This window comes from Felis catus, chromosome A3 (genome assembly GCF_018350175.1).
Source record: "Felis catus isolate Fca126 chromosome A3, F.catus_Fca126_mat1.0, whole genome shotgun sequence".
Classification (NCBI taxonomy): Eukaryota; Metazoa; Chordata; class Mammalia; order Carnivora; family Felidae; genus Felis; species Felis catus.
In genome coordinates, this window is record NC_058370.1 from 608,646 (window position 1) to 616,641 (window position 7,996).

At 67.4% G+C, this 7,996-nt stretch overlaps 2 protein-coding genes across 7 annotated transcripts; both read right to left on the minus strand.

The window, feature by feature from the left end:
• Positions 1–108: 108 nt before the first annotated feature.
• SLC2A4RG (SLC2A4 regulator) lies at positions 109–4,198 on the minus strand. 2 transcript variants are annotated; one of them, XM_023250942.2, is made up of 8 exons: positions 3,944–4,198; positions 3,460–3,620; positions 2,431–2,540; positions 1,822–2,000; positions 1,649–1,749; positions 1,291–1,558; positions 1,115–1,206; positions 109–1,025 (listed from the first exon to the last, which is right to left on the minus strand). In XM_023250942.2, exons 1-8 carry the CDS (start codon positions 4,052–4,054, stop codon positions 914–916), a joined length of 1,134 nt encoding a protein of 377 aa, XP_023106710.1. In that variant the 5' UTR covers positions 4,055–4,198; the 3' UTR covers positions 109–913. The 2 variants fall into 2 exon arrangements, with proteins under 2 accessions (XP_023106710.1, XP_023106711.1); XM_023250943.2 differs by having other exon boundaries at positions 1,291–1,555; positions 3,944–4,196.
• A 694-nt stretch (positions 4,199–4,892) lies between these two features.
• Positions 4,893–7,880, minus strand: LIME1 (Lck interacting transmembrane adaptor 1). Of its 5 annotated transcripts, XM_045053373.1 has the most exons (6): positions 7,338–7,471; positions 6,332–6,450; positions 6,124–6,181; positions 5,966–6,053; positions 5,501–5,841; positions 4,893–5,418 (listed from the first exon to the last, which is right to left on the minus strand). In XM_045053373.1, the coding sequence occupies exons 2-6, from the start codon at positions 6,427–6,429 to the stop codon at positions 5,182–5,184; spliced, it is 822 nt and encodes a 273-aa protein (XP_044909308.1). In that variant the 5' UTR covers positions 6,430–6,450; positions 7,338–7,471; the 3' UTR covers positions 4,893–5,181. The 5 variants fall into 5 exon arrangements, with proteins under 5 accessions (XP_044909308.1, XP_044909306.1, XP_044909307.1 ...); XM_045053371.1 differs by lacking the exon at positions 6,124–6,181 and having other exon boundaries at positions 7,338–7,880; XM_045053372.1 differs by lacking the exon at positions 5,966–6,053 and having other exon boundaries at positions 7,338–7,880.
• Positions 7,881–7,996: the final 116 nt, after the last annotated feature.

A 7,996-nucleotide genomic window follows, 5' to 3' on the forward strand; every position in this document is an offset into this window, starting at 1 on the left:
AGTGACTGCCCCTGCCCCCCAGCCCTCGGTGGTCTGCGGCTGGCCCCCCCACCCCTGCCTGTGGCAGGGTCCCGGTTCCGCATCCTTCCCCCCAGGAGGCAGACACAGTTTCTGGAAAAACCCCAAATCTTTAATTTTTCTCCTCGCCTGGTATGGCCCAGACTCGAGACACCTGAGCTTCACAAACGGGAGACAAAGGTCAGCCCCCGGGCCCTGGAACCATCAGGTTAAGTGCAGGCAGGAGGCCCCTCCCCTCAGGGCGCATCACAGACTGGCCCCCCACGCGGCCCTGAAGTTCGGCCTCAGCGCCCTGACAAGTCCACGGGCTGACGGGCAGGGAGGGCAGCCACCCCCAGGGACCCCGGGCCAGGGGGACGGCCGTGAGGTTGGCTTTAGTGCAAAAGGCTGGTTTCTTCAGAGGCACTTTGAGTGGCAAGAACCCCTCCCCCCCAACCTCTGGGGGTCCAGGGTCACCGACTTCCCCCACTGTTAAAAAGTAGACCCTGCAGCTGGGAGAAGCCCCAGGATGGGGAGTCGGGGGTAGCTTATTTTTTCCTTTAAAAAGTCCTGGAGAGCAGGCAGCAGCACGGTGTGGGGCATGGGGGTGGGTGGGGGGCTCAGTCCAGGAGGTGCGGGTGGGGGTGGGGGCGGGGAGGGCCTCAGTCCAGGGAGCGCGGGCACAGAGAGGTAGGGGGGTGCAAGGGCCATGGGGGGGCTCAGTCCAGGGAGTGCTGGCATGGGGGGGGCGGGATGGGGGACCCTCAGTCCAGGGAACGCTGGCATGGGGGCGGGGGGCAGGATGGGGGGCTCAGTCCAGGGAGCGCTGGCATGGGGGCGGGGGGCAGGGGGCAGGATGGGGGGCTCAGTCCAGGGAGCGCTGGCATGGGGGTGGGGGGCGGGGGGCGGGGGGGGCTCAGTCCAGGAAGCGCTGGCACGCCTTCTTCCAGCGGCAGGCTGTGCACCACAGGTGCCTGTGATCCATGCCATACACCTTCCGGCACTTCTTGGCATCACCTCGGGGCTTCCTGGGGGGACACAGAGGAGACGGGGGCTGATGCGGGGCTGGGAGCCTCCGCCCGAGGCCTGCCCTGGCCCCTCCACACCACGCACGCACCTTGGGCTGGCGCCGAGTCTGGAAGGCGGGGTCGGCACACAGGTCCTGACGGTGGTCGGCTGTGGCTCCGGGCGGGTGGGGGCCAGGCAGCCCTGAGAGGAGACACAGGCGTGTCCTCTCCCCCGTCCCGAGCACCCCGAGACTCACCCCAAGCTGCTGCCTGTGGCCTCACCCACCTGGTAGGCGTCATCACCTCGGCGCGCCTCGCGGGGTGCCACGGGGCTCAGCACCGGAACTGGGGGCAGGGCCAGCGGGTGCAGCAGGCTGGACAGGGTCCGAGGCTCTGGCAGCTCCAGGCGGGGGGAGGCGGGGGGCATGGAGGCCGCGGGGGACGCTGGAGACAGGCTGGACAGCCCGTCTGTCAGCACATCCATGCCGACGTCCAACTCTGTGTAGTAGAAGTCCTCCTCCCCGTCGCTCTGCTCAGGCTCTGCCTGCCGCCTGCTGGGGACACGGCCGGAGGGGGGGTGGTGGGAAGCTGAAGCACTTTGCTACTGGGGGCTGCCCCGCCCCCACCGGCCAGCCCCATCGCACCCCAGGTGCACCAGGCGGATGTGTCTCTGCATCCCGGAGGCCGTGCTCAGCACTTTCCCACACCGCTTCCACAGACACTGGAACAGGACCCGCACGGAGCTCTGGGCGACAGGGGCTGGTGGTCAGGCGTGGCCACCACGTCCACCCTGCCCTGAGGGCTGCCTCAGGCTCACCTTTCTCTTCTTTGGGGCAGGTTCCCCGAATAGGAAATGGGCTGCCTCGGAGGGCAGTGGGGGTGAAGGGATAGACGGAGAGGACCGGTCACTGGCCAGGTCCCAGCCCCAGTCTCCGCTGCTGCTGCAGCTGCCCAGTGGCCGCACCAGGGCCTCCTTCCAGGGCTCCAAGCCAGGCTCTGTGGGGACACACCAGCACCCGTGTTAGGGCTTTTAGCGGGCTCAGCCTGCTCCACAGAACCTGCCGCCGCAGGGCCCCTAACTCTGGGCCTCCACCTGTTTGTCTGTTCACTGGTGAGCTTGGTGGGAAGGCGGTGGCCAGGAGAAGCTGGCGCAGCACAGGGAAGGGTAAGCAGAGACATCCTGTGTGGGGATGCCCAGCCCTCCAGGTGGAAACAGATCAGAGAGGCCCGCACACCTGTGACACTGGCTTTGGCCTCAGTGAGAGGCACTGGGGATCCTGAGGTCTATTTCAGGCCTGGAGAGATCTATTCACAGAGTGGTCCTCCAGGCAAAGGGCAACTGCTTGCCCCAAGGGGGAGGCGACTACGGTGTCCTGGAAAGACAGTGGTCCTGCCTCCCTACCCAGGCCGGGTGTCCAAGTCTCACCTGGGCTACAGGCTGCAGCTGGGGCCCCCAGAAGGAGGGTGCTGGTGGACAGACTGGTGAGGGCTGCCGCAGCCATGACCTCGTCCAGCCGGGATTTTCCTGGGGGGTCTCTGGAAGAGACGCGGGTGGCATCCAGCAAATACTTCAGGCATCTCTCCTGGCCCTGCGCACGCGTGCGTGCACGCACACGTGTGCGTGCACAAGCGCGCGATCAGGCGCCGGCTCCCTCCCTCCAGGCACTGGGCCGGAGGCCCATCTCCACCCCCCAGCTCAGGTTACAGAGCCCCAGATCTCCAGGAACCTCTGGGAACATGGCCTGGGCTGGGGTCTCCCCAAAGTCTGAGCTCTCTGCAACCTGGGCTTTGTTCCACAGTGACTTCTTCAGGGCCTGGAGCTGGACAGGGGTCTGAGCGCCGCCTCCCCTCAACCAGGCCAGGCCAAACCCAGCCCTCCTCCCCCAAATCACACATTAACCAGCGTTGTGCAACAGCAGCTGCGGGCCCATGCCAGGCCTGGAGGGGAGGGAGCAGCCAGCAGTCGGCAGCAGCTAGGGCAGACTGGGCTCCAAGCGCAAGCAGAGTCCCCAGGCCCCAACAGGCCAGGCCAGAGCCCGCCTCTACCTGAGAAGCCAGCCCCGGGTGTGGGGCACCCAGGAGGGTTTCAGGCAGGGTAGGAGCCGGCAGTCAGAAGCCCTGGGATTCCTGCACCGTCAACCTCACGCCAGCCTGGCAGCCTCTACTGCACAGATTGACAGGGGCCCCCTCCCAGCCCTGCGCTCTGGCCCCAGAGCTTGGGGGGGCACAAGGAGCGCTAAATATTGCTAACTTGTGCTCAACTCCTCCAGGGCTGGAGAGCTAGGGAGGGGGACACAAAGTCCAGATCTGGGCCCAGACCTGTCCTCCACCAAGAGCCCCACCGCAGGGTGGGGTTCAAAAAGGCACGTGCCCGCGCCCCACCCACCACCCCTGCACACGCCAGCGCACGTGTGCGCACGCCCACCTCGGCCTGGCGCGCGGGACCCTGGCTCACCTCTGCGCTGGCACCGGGATGTGCGCCGACGGCGTCGGGGGCCCCGCCGCTCCTCCCGCCCCCGCCCACGTCCCCGGGACCCCCAGGTCCGCCGCCCGCGGCTCTGGCTCCTGAGGCAGCGCGAACTCCAAGCCCGCAAAGCCGCCGCCCACGGCAGGGCCCTGCGGAAGGGGCAGGCTCAGCGGGGGCGGTGGCTCGCGCGGGGCGGTGTTTCCCAGCCCCCACCCCGGATCCGCTCCGCACCCGCCCCCCAAACCGGCCGCGGCCGGTGGGAACAGCGCGGCCCCGCCCCCGGCCCCGCCCCCCGCCCGGCGCGGCGGGAAGAGCTCCCGGGCAGCCCCGCACTGCCAGGCCCGCGGACACGCGAGGACCTACGCGGCCGCCCCCGCCGCCCCGCCCCCGGGGGCCCAAAGTTTGTGCGGCCCCGACGCCATCTTTGCAGCGAGGGAGTTTTGTCGGCGCCCCGCCCTCCGGCGCCCGGTACCTGCGGCGGCGCGGGCACCGACATGGGCGAGGCCGCGGGGTCCCGGCCGGCGGCACGGGGCGGGGGGCGCCCGCAACCCGGAACGGGCACCGGAGAGCGCTCGGCCTCCATGGCCGGCCGGCCGGGTGCCGAGGCTGCAGCGGCGAGGGCGGACGCTCAGGACACGGCCCCGGGCCGGGCCGGGCCGGGCTGGCCGGGCCGCCGACCCCCGCCCTCAATCGGCCGCCGCCCGCGCCGCGCGGCCGGGAGGCTGCCGGCCGGCCACGCCCCCTTCGCGCGGCTCGCGCGCCCCGCCCCGCGGCCCCGCCCCCGGCGCACGCCCATTGGCTCTCGCGCTGTATCAACATTCCGAGGCGGCCGGCGGCCGGGGCCAGCCGCGCTCCCATTGGCTTGTGCTCCGAGGCCCGGCCCCCCAGCCGGCCGCTCCCGCGCGGCCTGGGGAAAGGGCCCGGCTCGCGCGGCACCTCGAGCCCCCGCCAGCCCCTCGCCCCTGCGGAGCTCCGGGTGCCAGCGGGACCCCGCCGCCGGGGAGGGCCGGCTTACTCGCGGGTGTGCCCGCGCGCGGAGTTGCCAGATCCGGGGAAGGGGCCGCGTCTCCTTGGCGGGCTTCCCGGGACCAGGTTATTCTTTAACGCACGACTGCCCACCTACCCCCACACCTTATGTAACACCAGGAGCTGCGTGGCGAGGCCCTCTCTAGTGTTCAGGGTCCAAGTCCCACCCTGGGGCGGCCAGCTTGAGGGCCGGCTGCAACCCCCGCTGAGAGCAAATGAGCTTGGGGACCGCCACTCCTGGGGTTTGCCTCCCTTCACCACACCGTCTTCTGAAACTGACCAGCCAAGCACAGCTTCAGGTGACAGTGCCCAGGCACCCCAGGCAGGAGGGTCCTTCTAGACAATCCCCGACAACCTTCCCGGGTCTTCAAGAAGAGCAGACTGCGAGGAACGGCTGTATTCATCCTTCCTGTGCTGGGTATTTATTAAGATCTTGCGAAAGGCCAAGAGGCCATGGGGGCCAGGACCCCCAGGGACCTCACAGGCTAGAAGCCTTGGGATCTGGACTTTGCGCTGCCAGCTGGGGGGGGGGGGCGGACAGGGAATAGGCGTTGGGCACTACTTTGGAAGGATGACCGTCTATACTTGGTTGTTCAAGGCAGATAGGGGTTGGATGCCCCTCTCTGGGGTGAAACTGGGGAAGCAGGGAGCCCCCATGCCCTGCCTCTGTCCTCTTTTCTTATGCTAATAGCTACAGCCAGAGGGCTCCGGGTGCTCAGGGGCCCCCATTTCCTGGATAGTCTCGTACACATTGTCTGGGAGGCCATCATCCATGCCTAGGCCCCTGAGTGGGAGGGTCTCGTAGGCCTGGTCACTTCCCAGAGCCGGAATTTCTCCTCTGCCCTTGGGGTCCAGCTGATCTGTGGCAGGTCCTAGGTCCCTCTTTTTAGGCTTCTTAACCCTGGAGTACAGGATGTCCACCTGGAGAGAGGAAGCCCACTCAGGGAAGGGTCAACATCACCAAGCACTCTCCACCCACCCTACCCCGTCCACTCTACTTTACCTGAACAGCTGGGGTCACCTCGGCCTTCCACTGCCTGAGGCTTTGGGGGCCTTGATCTGTCCCCTCGAGCTTCTGGATACAGGCATACTCAGCCACCCCGGGTCCGGCCTCAGGCCCGGGCCTGGCATGGCTGCTGGTCAGCCGTGCCCCTGCCCACACCACAGGGCGGGCAGCCAGCCCCACATTGGAATAGGTGGCCTCGGGGCAGATGGAGGGCAAGGTGGCAGCAGGCGTCGCCCGGGGCAGTTCTCGGTGTGAGAAGGCTGTCAGAGGTCTGCTGGTGCCTCTGGGCACTTCCAGCCATCGCGGGTGCAGGATATCCACGCTGGCAGGTCGAGGGGCTAGGGTTGGGGTCAAGACTGAGGTCACTTGGGGATGGGGAGCTGTTTGGGTAGCCTGGGAGCAGCCTAAGGATGCAAGCCCCACCCCCCCGCAGCCCCGTCCGTCTCTCCCGGCTTGGCTCACCCCTGCAGCTTTTTGGGCCCCGGTGCAGCTCATGCAGTCTGGTGTCTGACTTGCTGAGGGAGCAGAGGCAGTGTTGTCTCAGCAGTGACTGGGGACAAGGAAGGCTGGTGGGTCCTGTGTTGGCCCCACCCTCGCCCCGGGGACAACCCAGCACTCACCACTTCCACTGGCATCACACAGCCCTGGGGCCCGGCCCGCGACCTCTGCACCCGCTTCCTAGGGGCAAGGGGCTCATCAGGCCAGGGAGGCAGAGACGGGGGACTGAGGTGCCAGCCTCTGGCCCAGGGTCTAGTAGGGAGGCTCGTGCAGAGCCAGACCCGCCTGGAGCCCTACCCCACACCAAGCCCGGGCCAGGGATGAACATACCTGTGGCAGGCTGTGCACAGTGTCCACAGCCAGAGGAACAAGGCAAGGCACCCTAGGACCCAGAGGACAGGAGGGGCCGAGGGCACCTGTGGCCCCATCCTGTGAAGCCACAGCTAGGCCTGGGGCAAGAAGACAGGGATGCTGGGGGCTGACTGACGGACCGGGCACATACCTGGGAGCCCTACCTACTTTTGCACCTCAAACTGCTGGGCAGTCCCCTCCCCCTTGGGTGCTCTGACTCAGCACACAGGAAACCCCAAGACTCCACAGCCCCTCCTTCCTGCAGAAGCATGGAGGACGAAGCCCCAGCAGCCACCTTCCTAACTCTGGCTGGGGGGCCCTGGTGACATGCGAGGAGGTGTGCTCTGCTCGGCCTCACGAGTACCTAAGTCGGTGTGGATGACCCAAGTGGTAGCTGAACACGGCCAGTGAGGAGGGGCAGGGGAGCTGCGACCAAGCCAAGGGCCTGCTCTGCTCACCGTAGTCTAAGCCTGGGACCCGGGGAGGCCCTGAGGTCACGCCTTTGGCCCTCCAAGGCACAGGCCACAGACGCAGGTGATGCCTCCCTAGCCATCTACTGCAGAGCTTGGCCCCCTGAAAGGCTGGAAAGGCAGGGGAGGGGTCAGCAGGCAGGGGGAAGTTGCTTTGGCCCCTGACCACCCCCACCCCATTTCTCCCTTGGCCCTCTCTCTCCCTTCCGACTGTCCCGGTCATCAGATCTGTCTGCTTCCTGGGATCCTAGAGCTGCTGGGGTGCAGGTCTATCCCGCAGTCAGCACAACCCTTCGTAGCACAGAGACAGGGGGTGTCTCTGGAGATGGGGACCAGTCTGCCCAGACCCAGGGAGTGGGCTCACCTCGCAAGAGGGTCCAGGCTGGCTAACCTGGCCCCAGTGCCCCAATCTGGTAGGGCCTAGTCCTCCCAGACCCCAGCCCTCAGCTGCCCCCAGGAGGCCACCAAGGGGTCTGGGGTCCCAGTCGGGCCAGAGGCCGGGAACAGGCACTTACCAAGGCCCTGCGCACGGTAGCTCCTCCTCGGCCCCGGCTGGAGCAGGCCCAGTGGCTTGGGCACCTTCAGAGGTGCCCTTGCGCAGACCTCAGCGGAGCTCCCCACCCCACTTCCTGCCAGCGCATCTCCCCACATCTCCCCACATCTCGACACGCAGCCGCTCAACCCTCTGCTGCCGCTGCTCCTGCCGTAGCCCCCGTGTGGGATCTAGACACTACTTGGTGGGTGTGTGCAGCCAGCCAGCACCTGCTCCAGCAGCCTAACTCACGTGGTCTCCACCCACGAGGAGGTGGGCCTATGCTGGTGAGGTGACAGGCACAGCACGGGAACTGGGCGGTCTCGTGGCCACCAAGCCCTGGGCTGAACGCCGCCTCTCAGACTTCCAACCCACCCCGCCAGAGCCTTCTGCTTCATTAGCAGTGCCTCCCAAGGGCCCCTCACCAGCCGCAACCTTCTCTTCGATGCTGTGGCCTCGAGCCCCACACATTAGTGGGTGTCGGGCAACGGGGGGGCACCCTGACCCCCCTCAGACCGACTGGCAGAACCTCATCCCAGAGAACGAAGAGAATGCCAGCCCTCTGGGCCCTCTGCCTCTGGACAGGGGGCAACAGCCTCACTCAGGACCCCCTAGCCTGGACCCACGGCCCTGTGCAGAGAT

Excerpts from the sequence above, each read along its gene's own strand:
- SLC2A4RG (XM_023250942.2), bottom strand. The coding sequence starts at position 4,054 with ATGGAGGCCGAGCGCTCTCCGGTGCCCGTTCCGGGTTGCGGGCGCCCC. Across the intron at positions 1,559-1,648 it reads ATCCGCCTGGTGCACCTGGG|CAGGCGGCAGGCAGAGCCTG; the intron begins GTGCGATGGGGC and ends CCGTGTCCCCAG. Across the intron at positions 1,207-1,290 it reads GAGGTGATGACGCCTACCAG|GGCTGCCTGGCCCCCACCCG; the intron begins GTGGGTGAGGCC and ends GTCTCCTCTCAG.
- LIME1 (XM_045053371.1), bottom strand. The coding sequence starts at position 7,473 with ATGTGGGGAGATGCGCTGGCAGGAAGTGGGGTGGGGAGCTCCGCTGAG. Across the intron at positions 6,054-6,331 it reads CTGTGCACAGCCTGCCACAG|TCACTGCTGAGACAACACTG; the intron begins GTATGTTCATCC and ends CCTTGTCCCCAG. Across the intron at positions 5,842-5,965 it reads GGGCCCAAAAAGCTGCAGGG|CCCCTCGACCTGCCAGCGTG; the intron begins GTGAGCCAAGCC and ends CCCCAACCCTAG.